A 17,404-nucleotide genomic window follows, 5' to 3' on the forward strand; every position below is an offset into this window, starting at 1 on the left:
ACACACACACACACACACACACACACACACACACACAGAGTTGCTGGCCAAATTGATGTCAGAGGCATGACCATATATGGTGATGGTCATGCCAAACAACTGACTGACAGGAAATGCACAATTTCATAGTAAATGCGACCTGCAATCGCAATAAAACATCTAAACATGGAGACAACTTTCACAGAGACAGAAACATTCTTCAAAATAAGACTAAAGCACTCTGCTAGAGGTTGCAGCCAGTGCTCACATTTATTTTTGCCAGTCCGTGTAAACGAATTAATGCTAATGAAAAAATAATGATTACCCAATGGTCGCAAAGTCCTCTATATGAATTGAAACATTCTTTAATTTTGAGTAATGTTACTTGGTACTTATAAGTAAGCAAGTTGTGGGCTTGTAGATCTAATATTAAAGACATTACACAACTTTAATAATGTATTATTATTTTTTGTTACATGCCAGGTTTTAAAGGACCATGATAAAATAGCACATTTTTTCTACACTGTCTGTCATAATTATAATCCTCCAGATGCCTCAATTTGGCAAGAAGTTCAGAATGTTTGACAAGATCATCCCCTCTTTACGACTGGACATCACTGACCTCCTCTCAGAACGCCCCAGCAGTGCACGCAGTGTGGGCAGCTGGCCTACCAAGCTCCCTACAGACAAGGATAAGAACGGGGAGAGAGGAGGGGAGACGGAGGTTGAATTGTGTTTTTAACACATTTTGGGGGCGAGAACCCCTTTTGGTGTTTTAAGCCTTTTATACTTTAGCTCTTGAAAAATAGCAGATATACAAGCTCAGAGCTTGTAGGTCTGCTATTTTTGAAAAATCGTGAACATGTGGTGCAAATCTTTGAATATATTTCACAGTGAACGTTTTTAACTCAAATCTTTGCTTCCAGGGGGTCACTGGAACTACATATTTTCAGATGGGGGTCGGCCGCCAAATACATATAATTTTTGGGGTCCTTGACATGAAATATTGAGCACCACTGATATAGAAACATAGGTATTTCAGAAAACTGTCAGGATTTAGAAGACGTCAGGCCTAAATGGGTTAAGGTGAAGGAAGGTTCCTGAAGGTTTAGAGGCAGAGAGAATGGACACTGATGCTCCATTGGCAGTACCAGCGCTCGACACTCATCCCATGGTCCTGGGTGTCCACTCTGTGGTTGAGGTGTCATTGGCTACTGGGAATACCCGCTGGGTTGGCACTTTGCCTGATCGGGAAGAACCATATCTGGACCTAGAGCTGGAGGACAACATTGGTAAAAACTCCCGGAAGAGCTCTCTTTATCAAGCTGCTCTCCTGCTGCCCTGACTTGCGCATTCAGAATCCGTCAGCTAATATTGCGAAAGAGAGAGAAAACAGAGTGGAGGAATGCCAGATAATCCCGTCGCTCCACAACCGATCGAGTAAGTTATTGAGGTTCTGATTGGTCAAATGAAAACTAGTCAGGGCTCTGTGGGTTGCAGGTTGAGTTCATGGCGAGGTACAGTATTTGCTCCAGTCAGGGCTGTGTGGGTTCTGTGGAAGCGCAGGACAGACAGTCTCTCGTTGCCAGCTCTCCTAGACAAACATGAGACGCCTGTGAGCCCAGACTTCTCCAGCAGAGAGACGATCTCCTCTGGTGAAAGAAAGAACACCAACACTTTATAACCTCCCGTACACGCAGTAGTCACTGTGCTGCATGATTCAATTCTATTAACACCTTGTGGCCAAAAGTGGTAGCGCTTGGGTGCCATGACGCACTTTCGTTTTCTCGCTAGCTTAAATGCATGTAGCATGCGATGCACCGTTAAATCTGAAATGAGCTCGATTTGATTAACACCACGGACAGCGCCGTAGTTTACGAGAAAACTGTGTCTAAAGACCGTGGCTAAAACAGAAGCTAATGGATGTGCGTGCGCAAAAAAGGTGCAGGCGGGGCCCTAGCAACCAGGCCTAGCAACCAGAGCGATTCCAAAAATGGAAAACAGCAAGGCTTTCTTATATCGATATAAAACGCCTTAGAACGAGTATACTCGTCCTGAGAACCAAGCGTTTTTATTTGATAGGACAATACTGGTCAAAAGCATCAAATATGTTAAAGGGCCACTTTACCCCTTTTGCAACCAGATCTTATTTTAATGATGCTTGAGTGATTGCAGTTTCTTCCAGCAGTGAAATGGCCCTTAAAGTCCAGAGGGCAATTCTACAAATGCCTTCTAAATCAGTAGTTCTCACACTTTCAAGATAAGGAAAAAACACCCAACACCCACCTGGATCATTCTCTGCTATGGTGACGAGGTAAAACATGCCCCGATTGGACAGCAGCTGAGGTACCATGGGTAGAAACCTGTCGGTCACCTCTCGACCCCGCCTCCCGCCGGCCCAGGAGGCCTCTATGCCTTTACTGCTGACCTGAAAACATAAGCAGAATGGATAAGTCACCCCTCAACTATACAGTATCTGCCAGAAATATGGGGAGGGGAGCCCTCCCCCACTGCCTGGTCGGGGCTTTCTTTTTACATGAGTTGGGCGCTGTCATATTATTCTAATACAGACCAGAATGCCCCATCTCAGCACCAGCCTCAGTGGCGTGCCTCGCTAATCATTAGACTCCCAACCCACACCTCCTGGTATCGAATGATTATCTATATGATTCTATATCGAACGCTATAGAATCTATATCTTGCGCCACTATTTTTGTGCCAACCGCAAACAACTTATTTTTGCCGGTAAAGTAAAGTTATAGACGTGACGGAGTCCGACATACATGGCCGGTTAAGACTCACCCGTGGCTTCCCTGTGAGGTATAGGGTTAGGGTTAGTAATGTCCGACATACATCGCAATAATATCACACTGTATCAGAAATGCATTAAATCAGATAGTATTTCTGCTATCTAGTCGAGGGGTGATATGTCCTGCGTGCAAAACATAAGAACATTATTGCATCAGCATTTCTCTCAAGGTCTGGCGGCGGGGACCACCAAGGGGTCCGTTGAAAACGTACGATGCGAATAGTCATCCTAAATTATCTAGGATGCTGCTGGTGAAATAATAATGGAATTGACGAAAAAGGTAGAAAAATGTTCATCGACTACCTTTTTTCACTTTTGAAAACTAAATTAAAACTAAGCCATGTTGACTAAAACCAAGCCTAAATATATTGACAACAAATGAAAACTAGACTAAACTTTTAGGGAGCGACTAGTGGAGAAGAGATCCAGTAGAACTAAAAGACAAGTCATTGTATGCATGCTGAAAATAGCAGATCTGCAAGCTCACAACGCTTTGCTCTACGACGCGTTGTGAGCTTGTAGATCGGCTATTTTCAGCATGAAACCAAGTCTAAACGACGCCTTCAATGACGTCTTCAAGGCCCACCAAAACACATATTAGTCGACAAAAATCAACTGTAGATTTAGTCGACAAAGATTGCATGTCATATATTCGACTAAAACTAGACATTTCAGATGACTGAAATGTGACTGAACCCAAATGTAGTAAATGTTATTTAAAAATCACACCCGTGTGAACTGAGTGGTGCAACTACATTTAAAACCACCCAACTGCTTCTCTCTAAACTTGGTTACGATGGTTCTTTTTAAAACTAAAATAGGGAAAGGAGACATAATATCACTCTGACGTGATATCTGTGATGTCAGTGACGTCACATACTAACCATAGCAACCATGCTCGTTTTTTTGGTACGAACAAACACGGGTACACGGGTACACAGCCAGTTGTTGGAGTGGTTTGCACCACTCAAAAAGACCACGACTAAAACAAAAACACATTTAAGTTTGCAGTCAAAATCAACGACCGGTTGCCCAATGCCGACCTCTTCCGAAGGCGTGACCACGTAGGGAGGGTTGAACAACAGAACGTCCACTTGTCCACTCAGCCTGGGCAGGAGACTCTCCACCTGCAGTAACAGAACAATCAGTGACCCATTGCTCTACTCAGCCTGAGACTCTCCACCTGCAGTAACAGAACAATCAGTGACCCATTGCTCTACTCAGCCTGAGACTCTCCACCTGCAGTAACAGAACAATCAGTGACCCATTGCTCTACTCAGCCTGAGACTCTCCACCTGCAGTAACAGAACAATCAGTGACCCATTGCTCTACTCAGCCTGAGACTCTCCACCTGCAGTAACAGAACAATCAGTGACCCATTGCTCTACTCAGCCTGAGACTCTCCACCTGCAGTAACAGAACAATCAGTGACCCATTGCTCTACTCAGCGTGGGTTTATACCCATTTCAAATGTCACACAGGAAAAATGCAAATACAAAAACAAGACAAAAAGTTAACACAGTACAGTACAAAACAATACAGAAAAACACAATACAAACGATACAATAAATTCATCGGTAATTAGTAAAGATGTGGCATTTTACATTCATCTTCTATTTTCCCTGTGTAACATTTGAAAAAGGTATAAACATTGAGTCACCAAAAAAAATAAAATAATCATCCTTCTAATGGAACCCCCCCAAAGGCCCCAAACATAAAAGTATAGTTTATAATAATGGAACAGGGGTCCACAATATGTCCCTATACAGACATGCGTGTGACAAGACTTGGCCCTATCCTTGGCCAGTTTTAGTTGTTTTTTTTCACACACCATTATAATGTTTTTAGTTTGATCATATGATCACACATCTATTTTTTGAAAGGCCCAATTTCTGAATGTCAAGTCTCCAGGTTTTCTTCAGAATATGTACGACACTGATTTATGGCACACTGGGAGTTCACTAGCAGCACCAGTGGTTCTCAATCTCAAATGTATTATTTGCCAGGAGCCCCATAACTCTGAGAGTGTACAAACGTTACTTTGAACACTCTCAGAGTTACAAACCTGACAGTTATGGTCATTCAGGGCCATCTCTTTATGCATTTCTGGTAATCTTATTGTCTCATTTTGTATGTCTGTGGCATTTTTTTTTTCACAAGTCAGCATGGCGATGACTCCTGTAATGGCATCGAAGTGCCTGTGTGTGAGAGTACAGTATATATGCATGCATTACCAGGTCTGTAATAACGGGCTGCAGAGGGACGTGGTTACAGCAAGCCGTCCTCTCTGTGCACTGTGCTGCAGCGGGGTTCAGGTCAGTGCACCTGCAGGAAGACAGACAGGCCAGGGACTTGAGACCACCTTGACATGAGAACGGTCGCCAGAGAAAAGTCCCGTTGCGTTCTCATTTTTTATTGACCCCACGAGAACGCACACGCTATAATGTCGCTAGGTGGCGGTAACGGACTGCCAGATAGACCAGTCACCCACATACAAGAAGAAGAACCAGGTAGCTCCCCCCGTTCACGTTTTGAATGACGCTTCCAGACCACAACGGAGTTGTGGCCGACTCTGCCTGCTTTCTACTAAACGCATCGAGTGACACAGGCTGACAGGCAGCCCAGAGGCATGCAGGCAGAGCGCGCCACGGGATGGTTACATTATATACATACGGTACATTAGGCTATCAGCGCCATACCAGGCCATTAGGCAATAAGATTATGCAACTTGCTTATATGCAAGTTAGCATCCGGCAGTTTCTACATGCTGGGGACCCATACTCAACATTTCTAACATAAAACGTTGGTGTACTCAACATGTCCGTGTTCACAATGGGGCTCTATGGGCTGGCAAGTAGACTAATAGACGGCATCTTGGAAATATGCAAATTAGGGTTCCAGACACACCCAATCGTAATGATAAGCATTCCAACATGTTTGAAATGTTCAGAAAACATGAAATAGAAACCAAGTTTGCATTTGTAGATCATCGTTTTTGGTGGCGGGCGGCGGCCATATTGGATTTGGCCGCTATGGCAAACCTGAAGGTTGCCGGCTCGGGCACCCTAGCTAAATCAGTAGAGCATGCCCTGGGCTACATCTGGGCCAAATGTGGTGCTTTAAAGACTGATTAGCACGAAAATATGCATAAGGCCTGGGACTATCGGCTGAAATATTGTCCATATATGTGATTATAGTCATTAAAGCTAATTGTGCCAATTATGAAAATTGCTCAACATATGCAAGTTAGCATCCGGCAGTTTCTACATGCTGGGGACCCATACTAAACATTTCTAACATAAAACGTTGGTGTACTTAACATGTCCCGGGTTCACAATGGGGTTCTATGGGCTAGAAAGTAGACTCTATTGGTACTTTTACTTAAGTAAATAAAATAAAATAAAAGTACTTCCACCACTGTCGGTACATCTCTTGAAGGCTGCATTGATAGAACTCACAGGTATAATGCCGAAGAGCCCACCACCGAGGCTAGGAAAGCAGACACGACTCCCGATCCACTACCCACCTCCACACACACAGACGGCCTGGGAAAGAAGGGACATTGAAGGTAAAACATCACAATTTTAACCTGATAGCCTCGAGTCAGGCAAACACAACAAGACTTTCTTTCACCGCATTCTACTGCAAACTATCAAATAATTGTGAGTGAATGAGTGAGTGAGTGAGTGAGTGAGTGAGAGAGATCTACAGCAGTGGTTCTCAAAGTGAGGGTCCTTGGGAGGGTTTTTCAAGGGGTCCCACCCGGTCCCTCAGTTAAAATGATTGATAGCTTGGAACAAAATGGACCCTTACAGATCTGTAACTCTGACATATATAATGACAAATGCAGTGCACTCTCAACTAAAGACTAAAGTCATGGGTGTCCATAAATGCATAGGCCTACCAAACTGCAGCGGGGGGGTCCTTAAAATGACAACGTTTGAGAGAATGACTGATCTGTTGTACAGCAGTGGTTTTTCAACCATTTTAATATCAGGCCCATTATTTATTGTGCATTTCTTTAGAGCCAAGGACCAGTCACTACTTGATGACATTTATAGCCTCTCAGTCCCAAAGAAATTGTTACTGTGCAATTTCATGCTGTTGGCAAACGATCAAAATATCAATTCTACATTCTCTAATTGTGTAGACTTTTTGTAAATTAAGTAATGCAGATGTTTGACAATGCAACTCTTGAGTGTAAAATTGAACAATACCCTTTTGGGTATTGTTAAACATTGCAGATGTCAAAGTCAAAGATCTAAAAGGCATAAGGGTCCACTCCATTTGGTTACTTACCATTGTTACCAACTCAACTCTCCATCATTTAGCTGGAGACCACCACGCCACGGACCACCTGGAGCCCCCTCAAGGACCACAGGTTGAATGCCACCCTTTTCCCCCTCACTGTATGTTTTCTTTTCCCATGTTACCTCCTTTATGATGATTTCCTGTTTTTTAGAAGTGTATATTTGTATGTCTCTAAATGTTATGATGAATTGAACAAGGTGGACCCTCTTGTAAATAAGGCCCTTTCCCAATTCCCCCCTTCTCCATGGCCCTTAGCCCTTCCCCTTGCTGATGCGCGTTCACGTGAGGAGGAAGGGTTTTCTCAATTCTCTTTGGAGCGAGGGTTAGGGCCGAGGGCGAGGGTTAGGATCCCCTTCAAACCAAGGGACATCGCGACCAGACTTAGGCCCTTTCCCAATTCCCCCCTTCTCCATGGCCCTTAGCCCTTCCCCTTGCTGATGCGCATTCACGTGAGGAGGAAGGGTTTTCTCAATTCTCTTTGGAGCGAGGGTTAGGGCCGAGGGCGAGGGTTAGGATCCCCTTCAAACGAAGGGAAGTAAGACGCCTTTTTCGTCCTTTATTATGGAAGAATATGATAATAACCAATATTATTTGAATGTGTTAACAATCTGCATCGCCAAAAATATCGCAATCTCTAGCAAAGGTTAACGTTACCTCACTTGAACTAACGATATGCTACGGCGTTGCATTCATACAACGTTACGGTAACATTAACCATTCATTTGGCATCGGCGCTTTTTTATTTTTTATTTACCGCCGGTGCCCCGGTGGAACAACTCGGATGCAAACTAGCTTAAAGGGATAGTTCAGATTTTTTTAACTTAAGTTGTATGAAATACTTGCCATTAATATAGTGGTTGCAACTGTATTAATTGATTGCCCGAGTCCTGTGGGGGGAGTTCTGCTCTGGTTTTGGTGAAATATCAAGTAGTTCCGGTGATTTTGTGGGGGGCACTGGGGGCCACGCAGTAAAAGTAAATTAATCCACAAAACTAACGTCATTTGTATTGTTGACCTATTTCTAAAATATTAGTGCAACTTCCGTTCTTTTTTTACCCCTCTATCACACAGAACTATGTTTTTTGTGTCCATATCACTACGCCCAAAAAATAGTTCCATGTGATAGAGGGGTCAAAGTTGAACGAAAGTCGCGCTAATATTTTAGAAATAGGTCAACAATACAAATTACGTTCGTTTTGTGGATTCATTTACTTTTACTGCGTGGCCCCAGTGCCCCCCACAAAATGACCGGAACTACTTAATATTGACCAAAACCAGAGCAGAACTCCCACCATGGGACTCGGGCAATCAATTAATACAGTTGCAACCACTATATTAATGGCAAGTATTTCATACAACTTAAGTTAAAAAAATCTGAACTATCCCTTTAACTATCAGGCATCAGTCCGACCCCCCAGACCACGATATGTCAACATTCTGCAGTTTTGGAGCTCTTAAAAGCCGTGAAATAGCCTACTGTACCTACATAACGCTGTCGCTGCATAACGTTGGCTACTCGCTGCAGTGAAAGCTGGTATGGTTTTATCATGACCAATGTTATGCTAATCCCCACAAGTTGCAAAAGTTACATAACTAATTAGCAATGGTGTTGTTTTTTCCCCCAAGCAAACCAGCTATGGAACAGACTGCAAGCTGCTGTACAGCCTGTACATTGGATGGAGATGAATCACGATGACATTTTCATTGTCCTAAATGTTGTTGAATTTGAAACATTGTCATTCATATGATCATATGTAGCATACCACGACTTGTCATAGGACATGATAGAAAATGACTGTTCTTAATGATATTAAAAACTAGAAAAAGTGCCCTTCTGGGCACAGGTCTCCACCAGGAGGATAGGAGTGTGTGTGATGTTTGGAAAAATGTTAAGGAGTAATATAAACATGTTTATTTGGGGTTTTTGTGTGTGTGTGTGTGTGTGTGTGTGTGTGTGTGTGTGTGTGTGTGTGTGTGTGTGTGTGTGTGTGTGTGTGTGTGTGACGCAACTTGGCCTGTTGTAGCGCCACCATGAGGCTGATTTGAAAACTGTCAAGTGGCATTTCTTCCTCAGCCTAGTAGTGGGAATAGGCATGCACAGTTTCACCGCAATCGGACGCTGCGTTGAGGAGTTGTGGCGATTTGTACAAAACGGGTACAAAACGGGCTACTCCTGAAAACTTTAGAAGCCAATCGTAGCCAATCAGGATGGATAATTATGAGAAATCAAACAAATCACATGATCACATGACTATGGAGAGCATTTGCGTGAAATTTGGATGAAATCTGAAGGAGTAATATTAGAAAATGTGTTTTACATATGTTGGCCTCCTGGTGGCGCTATAAAGAGCAGATGGGAAAAATTCCAGGCAAAGGTTTTTCCTTGGCCTCTAGGGAGTGTGCATACATGGTTTGACACAGATCGGTGCAGTTATAGGTAAAAACACAAATCGGCCAGTTATAGCGCCACCATGAGGCTGAGTTGAAAATATTCAAGTGGCATTTGTTCCTCGGCCTAGTGGGAATGTGCGTGCAAGATTTCACGGAAATCACACGATGTGTTCATGATTTGCAGCATTTTGTTTGAAACGGAGCACTCCTGCGAACTTTGGAAGCCAATCGTAGCCAATCAGGATGGAGTCTGAAAAATCTGAAAGACCCGTTTCGTTGAATGGCTCTAGAGAGACTGTGTACCAATTTGCGTAATGTTTGGACAAAATCTGTAGGTGTACTGTCAAAACATTTGTTTTGCACAAAGCGGCCTCCTGGTGGCGCTATAACAGGCCAATGTGAAAACTTTGGAGCAGAGGTTCAGCTCTGGCATCCAGGGAGTGTGTGTGCAGAGTATGGCTGTGATCAAGCCAACGGTGCCAGAGATTAGCTGTTCACAGACGGACGGACGGACACACGGACGGACGGACGGACACACGGACGGACGGACGGACGGAGTGCAAAACATACTCTCTCCCCATGCCTTCGGCCTGGTGGAGACAACAATGAACACAGTGACCACAGCCCCTTCTTTCTATACTGTAAATTGTTTTTCCTTTTTGTCTCCACCAGGCCGAAGGCATGGGGAGAGAGTATGTTTTGCACTCCGTCCGTCCGTCCGTGTGTCCGTGTGTCCGTCCGTCCGTCCGTCCGTCCGTGTGTCTGTGTGTCCGTCCGTCTGTGAACAGCTAATCTCCGGCACCGTTAACCTGGTCGATGTCAAATTTTGCACACACACTCCCTGGATGCCAACGATGAACCTCTGCCCCAGAATTTCCAGAACGGCCTGTTATAGCGCCACCAGGAGGCCGCTTTGTGCAAAACAAGTTTTTGGACGGTACACCTACAGATTTTGTCCAAACATCACGCAAATTGGTACACAGTCTCTCTAGAGCCATTCAACAAAACGGGTCTTTCAGATTTCTCAGACTCCATCCAGATTGGCTAAGATTGGCTTTCAAAGTTTGCAGGAGTGCTCAGTTTCAAACAAAATGCTGCAAATCATGGACACATCGTGTGATTTCCGTGAAATTGTGCACGCACATTCCCACTAGGTCGAGGAAGAAATGCCACGTGAACATTTTCAACTCAGCCTCATGGTGGCGCTATAACTCGCCGAAAAGTGTTTTTACCTCTAACTGCACGGATCTGTGGATAACTTTGTATGCCAACTCCCTAGAGGCCAAGGAAAAACCTTTGCCTGGAATTTTTCACATCTGCTCTTTATAGCGCCACCAGGAGGCCAACATATGTAAAACACATTTTCTAATATTACACCTTCAGATTTTATCCAAATTTCACGCAAATCGGTACACATGCTCTCCATAGTCATGTGATCAAGACGCGTTTGTTTGATTTTTCATAATCCCCCTTCATTGACTACGATTGGCTTCTAAACCTTTCAGGAGTAGCCCGCTTTGTACCCGTTTTGTACAAATTGCCACAATTACTCAACGCAGCATCCGATTGCGGTGAAACTGTGCATGCATATTCCCACTAGGCTGAGGAAGAAATGCCACTTGACAGTTTTCAAATCAGCCTCATGGTGGCGCTACAACAGGCCAAGCCGCGTCTCACACACACACACACACACACACACACACACACACACACACACACACACACACACACACACACACACACACACACACACACACACACACACACACACACACACACACACACACACACACACACACACAAAACATCCTCCTGGTGGAGACCTGTACCCAGAAGGGCACTTTTTCTAGTTCTAACCCTGTAGGCTATATGATATATAACTGTACCCATTCTATACAAACTGTTAATACAATAATCAATGAATCAGGTACAACTGAGCAGGTGTCAGAATGAGCTATATCTAGCTGAATTACATTCTGGTGGGCTATCAAGATGAGACAAAATTACAATATATTTATTTCATCATAACCACAGCCATGTTATATTTACGTTCCATCTCTTCTCCCAAAATAGCCGATCTACAGCTTATAGCAGTGGTTTCCAAAGTGGGTTATGGGGACCCCCAGGGGTCCTTGAGACTTCCAGGGGGTCCCCAGCTAAATGATAGTTTGGAACCAAATGGACCCATCCATAAGGGTCCATTTGTACACTCAGAGTTAATTAACATTGATTTTACAATATAAATTGGGGATCCCAGAGACAGAAATGCCATCAAATGGGGGTCCATGGACTAATGCATGTCACACTGGTGGTCCGTGACACTGCTAGATTCGTAAAACTATGGGGTCCCTGGCATATCTCTTCAAATGGGGGTCTGCGGGCTAATTCGTGTCAATTTGGGGGTCCTTGACATGAAAAAGTTTGGGGACCACTGGCCTGTAGTGAGCTTGCAGATCAGCTATTTTCTGAGAACAGGTTGTATATCAATATATCAATATCTACAAGGGACGTTCAATATTTAGGGACGTTCCAATTCCTAGGGTGATGATTTATCCCCCTACCCCTTGACACTCATTATGTAGGGACAAGGGGCAAGGGCTGAGGGGTAGGGTTAAAAAAGGAATTGGGAAAGGGCCTAAGTGTAGTGCTTCATTGGGTCGTCCACTCACAGTGTTGATTGATTGATTGAAATATGTATTAACAGTTTGCAGAATTACAGTACAACTCAATACAAAGACTGTTAACTGTGAGTGGACGACCCAATAAAGCATTACACTTGTTTACAAGAGGGCCCACCTTGTTCAATTCATCAAAACATTTAGAGACGTACAAATAGACACTTCTATCAAGTTCAAAGAACAGAACAGGAATTCATCATAAAGGAGGTAAAAAGGGAAAAGAAACATATACAGTGAGGGGGGAAAGGGGTGTGTGTGTGTGTGGGGGGGGGGGGGGGTTAACAGTTTTTGTATTGAGTTGTGCTTGAAATGAACTGTAATTCTGCAAACCGCAAACTGTAATTCTGCAAACTTCAATACTACAATGAAAACAATACTCTTGCTTACCGTAACTGTTGTAGAGTGCGCGCATCTCGCTCCAGGGCGTCGATCAGGAGGAAGGAGTCCTCCGCCGGCTCGTAAACCTCCTCAAAGTCCCCACGACCCGCGTGGGAGTACAGCGGCGTGGGATAACCACCTCCACCACCCGACATGTCGTAACGCAAACACTACACAGAGACAGACGCTTCACTCGGGGGTCGGCACTGTTCATGACATTCTAAACATCAACTATAATAACACGTTGTTTACAACAATAATAAGCCAACACATGGTACAGTAGTCAGTGCTAATGTTGTGTTGTTGTTTCTGTCCGTCGCGTTGTGTTGCGTCAACGACGACGCCCGTCGCAAGTTGATGACTAAGTAACGCTCGTCATGGCGGAACTTCAACCTAGTGTTTGCACTTCCTCCATTTATAACCCACACGTCTACATGAACGTTCAGGTTTCAAATATAAAGTTCTCACCCCAGAGCCACGGATGTTACAATTCTCCGCGGGTGGATATAAGTACCCGTATCTTCCCTATTGTTCAATAAAAAGCATTTTAATCACATGGGTGGCCATTTTCTGTTTTTTCCGCCATAGGCTTTCTACGCGCTCCTGTCGGTTGGGAGGTGTATTGCACGCTGATGCATTATAACTATATGAGACACACACACACACACACACACACACACACACACACACACAAGCAATGCTTATTATCAGAATATAGAGGCTACCGGTGTTAACACGTATGTGCTAATAACACTTATTTTAACAAATACAATCACATACGATACCTTTAACTAGTTAATTATGGCCAAGAAAGGGGGTTAGTGACAGTTTTAAGACTATCATCAAAAGATTTACTTGGCTGCCATCTCCTGGCCACACATGATTACTACAATTACTAATACTACTAGTACTACTAGTGTTTTAGTTCAAGGAACTAAAACAAAAACTGAGAAATAGTTTTGTGTGGAACCTAAAATGCAGAGACTATGAACTCCAATCTACGGTATGCTGCAGTGCAATTCTTATAAACATGCACAACGTACTATCAATAGAACGCCATAGCTCAGACAGCAGAACTGCACATCAAATAATAATCATAATCATAGTCATAATGTGATTATAATAAACTTTATTTGTATAGCACCTTTCATGACATGAAATGTAGCTCAAAGTGTTTACAGAGCATTAAAGAAAACTGAAAAGCAGAAGCATAAAACATTAAAGTAATGGCAAAAAACACCAGTGAATCAGGCAAAATCAGTGAATCCATGAATAACAACACAGAGAATTAAACATCAAACAAAAGCAACAATGAAGACATAGGCAGGGGTCACCATTGCCATTCTGACTTGTAGTGGACATTTTTGTAAAAATTCCATTTAGCCACAGACATACAAAATGAGTGGACAACTAGAAAAGTGTTCTCCACCAGGACAGGTCAGGTTGTGGCCTCCTGGTGGCGCTATAATAGGCCAATGTGAAAAGGGTGGCATTTCTTCTTGATGGCAATTGGATGATTTGAGGCATTTTGTTCCAAAAATGTGTTTAGCAAAAATCCAACCTACGTGTTGGTGGCGCTATAACAGGCCAATGTGATATACTCCTCAGCCTAGTAGGAAAGTGCGTGAAAGCTTTCACATAAATTACACGCTGCGTTCATGATTTGAGGCTTTTTGTTCAAAACGGGCCAATCCTGCAAAAGCCAATGTTAGCCAATTAGGATGGAATATGAAATATCGGACAGATCCGTCTTGAGCACATGACTAATAGATACTTACTTTAGGATTTGCGGGATTTTTAGACAGAATCTGGAGGAGTAATATCAGGTTACTCCTGGTTTGTCCTTGGCCTTTTCCTTGGCCTCTAGGGAGTGTGCATGCAACGCAGATCGGTGCAGTTATAGGTAAAAAAGGTGAAAAGCTGCCTCATGGTGGCGCTATACCAGGCCGTTCTGGAAAATGTGGGGCAGAGGTTCATCGGGCGGACGGACGGACACACAGACGGAGTGCAAAACATACTCTCCCCATGCCTTCGGCTGGTGGAGATAATAATATTACCAGAAACACCGCCGCAAAGGCCTGGTCACCCTTAGTTCACGTGCGTGCGTGCGTGCATATGCTTACTGTACATGCGCATTGGTATTTTGTAAAATAACAGCCAACATATTCAACCAATAGTTTAATTAATGTAACCCAATGGGCTCGCATCTTGATAGACATTGAACCCATAACACTTAAATAAGAACTACATTGGATCCATTTAGGTTCTGTGGAGGTCCGAGGTCTGCGTCTTCAGAGTGGAAGTGGCGGTTCTGTGGAGGTCCGAGGTCTGCGTCTTCAGAGTGGAAGTGGCGGTTCTGTGGAGGTCCGAGGTCTGCGTCTTCAGAGTGGAAGTGGCGGTTCTGTGGAGGTCCGAGGTCTGCGTCTTCAGAGTGGAAGTGGCGGTTCTGTGGAGGTCCGAGGTCTGAGTCTTCAGAGTGGAAGTGGCGGTTCTGTGGAGGTCCGAGGTCTGAGTCTTCAGAGTGGAAGTGGCGGTTCTGTGGAGTGTCAGGCTCCACTGAACCAGTCTGTGACTCTGAAGGTCTGTCTTCCACCTCCTGGACCGCACCAAGTTCTCCAAGGAGAGACTGACGAGAGAATTATTAGTATTAGTAGTAGTAGTAGTAGTAGTAGTAGTAGTAGTAGTAGTAGACGTAGACGTGCTGGGCCTCTAATTCTATAATTCAGTTGGAGTTGGAGACTCCCTTTGGCCGTACGTTGACATCTTTGCAGACCCAAATACTAACCGATGAACGGTGACAGTGATTTGGTCTCTAATTCAGCCTGGGGAAGGCGTGCCGCCGAATCATATAGGCCTATATAAAATATATATCTTAATTTAGTTTTTTTCCTAAAACAGCTGGCTTGGTTCAGCCTGGACTGGACTGGCCGTTCGGGAGTTGTCCCAGATTTCCCAATGGTCAGCAGTGCACGTCCATCCCCTCCCGACCGATCGTACATCATAACATTTAATTTAGTATGTTATTTAGACAGATCCTATAGTACAGATTTGTATGATTTTATATTATATGGTATTGTTGAAACTTTAGACTGATTCTAGGTTCTTGTTTATCTGTGATCCTAGATTACTGAGCCACTACACTGTCTGTCTCCGTCTCTACCTCGCTTACTGTGTATTGTGTACTATCTTATTGTGTAGCTGCCCTGTAGTGTATGTAATGTTTTACCTGTGCATAGGACCCACTCTAAAATGAGATATATAGGCATATCAAGGGGCCGTCCTCTCAATACATTCTGACAAAATTCTACTGTTTACAGATATAGTTCATACATATTCACCCCGTGTTGTGGTTTCTGATGTTTTGGTCCAGATATATATTATATTTACCCTGTTGTGTTGTGGTGATGGCTGTGATGGTGTCGTTTGGGTCGAGGCGGTCCTAGCTGAACCCTGGTAGCTCTTCCACAGTCGGCCGTACAGCAGGTCCACTTTGATCTTGGCGTACAGCTTGGAGGGATCAAAACCTATTGGCTGAGATGTCTGGCTCTGGGTCTGGGTCTGGTTCTGGACTTGAGTCTGGGTCTGGTTGTGGTTCTGGACATGGATCTGGGTTTGGTTGTGGACTTGAGTCTGGATGGCGGGCGCAGGGAGCGGAGGGAGGGCCCGGTTCCGAAGAGGATTCTCACTGCTTCCCTGAACGGATCGACACAGGACGACAGCTGAGACCTGAGACAAGGGGTGGCAACCGTCCCGTGGAATCGGGCTGGTTATCTCGGGTACATAGCGTTATCTCGGGTCCATAGTGTTAGCTCTGGACCAGAGCATTGTGTGTTCTTTTTCAGTCTACAGTACACATAGTCTCTTCACCAAAAATAGCAGATCTACAAGCTGAGTTTGTAGATCGACTATTTTTGGTGAATGTTCCCCCCGGAATAGGGATGCTGGGGTCTAAGTGCAACACCAAATATAAAGGTTATTTTCAGTCTAATGGAAACTGTTATTCTCTCCAGTTTTCCTCGTGACATACAGTACTGTAGGGGGAAATGTTTATATTTGCGTACCATTAATATTCTAAAAAGTAACAATGTAATTCATAATTCAGGTGGCTTCGTGGATGAAAAGGTTATTTACAGAGGCGACCTGCTGCTGAGACCAAGATGTTTGAGAACTTCTGCCCTATAGCCTATCATGTCATACATCAGGTCATGTGACTTTGTTCAGAGCTGGAGGTCTGAAGCGTCCAAACCACAACAACAGGAAACTATACCCTTTGAGACTAATTGTTGAGTTGTTGTATTTGTCACCATGGTACTGTACAATTACAATTTAGGCATTTAGCAGACTTAATCCAGAGTGATTTATAGTAAGCAAGAATCATATGGGAGCTAAGAACCGCCTAACAGTAGAATATATGTACAATGAAACTATGAGTATACTTACTATCTAAATTACATAAGCTTAGCCTGTGCATACACCTGTAAGGTTAGGTCATCCAGGCTAGGGCAAGTGCTACGGGCTAATAAGATAGAGATATAAGATAAGATGGAGTCTGAATTGAGGTGGGTTTTCAGACTACAGCAGAAGGTAGTGTGTGAGAGACACAGAGCTGGTACTGTGGTCCACAGAGCAAAAGGTTTATTTTTGTAATGTGATGTTCTACTTATCTATGTATTTGTCTTCTGTACGCTGATTTTATGATGGTCTTTGTTGTGAATATTATTATTACAGTGATTTTAGTTAACACATGTTTTATGAGTGAGATACCATATTTATTATACAAATTAATTACTATTGGAATAGTAGTAACGTTGTGGTATACAGCATAAGGCATATGGTCTGATTTTTTATGACGCACGCA

At 43.7% G+C, this 17,404-nt stretch overlaps 2 protein-coding genes across 2 annotated transcripts in view; both read right to left on the minus strand.

Annotated features, from left to right (window-relative positions):
- Positions 1-224: 224 nt before the first annotated feature.
- On the minus strand, positions 225-12,939 carry LOC306913930 (methyltransferase N6AMT1-like). The gene is made up of 6 exons (XM_079490766.1): positions 12,556-12,939; positions 6,247-6,333; positions 5,023-5,113; positions 3,832-3,915; positions 2,266-2,407; positions 225-1,631 (listed from the first exon to the last, which is right to left on the minus strand). The coding sequence occupies exons 1-6, from the start codon at positions 12,699-12,701 to the stop codon at positions 1,459-1,461; spliced, it is 723 nt and encodes a 240-aa protein (XP_079346892.1). The 5' UTR covers positions 12,702-12,939; the 3' UTR covers positions 225-1,458.
- Positions 12,940-15,454: 2,515 nt separating this feature from the next.
- Positions 15,455-17,404, minus strand: part of LOC306913852 (uncharacterized protein) — a gene marked incomplete at its 3' end in the record, with an annotated part of 5,969 nt that continues 4,019 nt past the window's right edge. The window contains exons 5-6 of the mRNA XM_079490664.1: positions 15,934-16,239; positions 15,455-15,469 (exon numbers count right to left, since the gene is read on the minus strand). Of these exons, the coding sequence (XP_079346790.1) occupies positions 15,455-15,469; positions 15,934-16,239 (321 nt within the window). The remainder of the gene's footprint in view (positions 15,470-15,933; positions 16,240-17,404) is intronic.

This window comes from Electrona antarctica, assembly GCF_951216825.1.
Source record: "Electrona antarctica genome assembly, chromosome: 21".
NCBI lineage: Eukaryota > Metazoa > Chordata > Actinopteri > Myctophiformes > Myctophidae > Electrona > Electrona antarctica.

What these genes read in the sequence shown, in the direction of transcription:
- LOC306913930 (XM_079490766.1), bottom strand. Translation starts at nt 12,701, where the DNA reads ATGTCGGGTGGTGGAGGTGGTTATCCCACGCCGCTGTACTCCCACGCG. An exon ending in GGCTCTTCGGCATTATACCT is followed by an intron (nt 5,114 to 6,246) that starts GTGAGTTCTATC and finishes GTCTTCCTGCAG; the next exon opens with GTGCACTGACCTGAACCCCG. An exon ending in AGCCCGTTATTACAGACCTG is followed by an intron (nt 3,916 to 5,022) that starts GTAATGCATGCA and finishes CTGTTACTGCAG; the next exon opens with GTGGAGAGTCTCCTGCCCAG.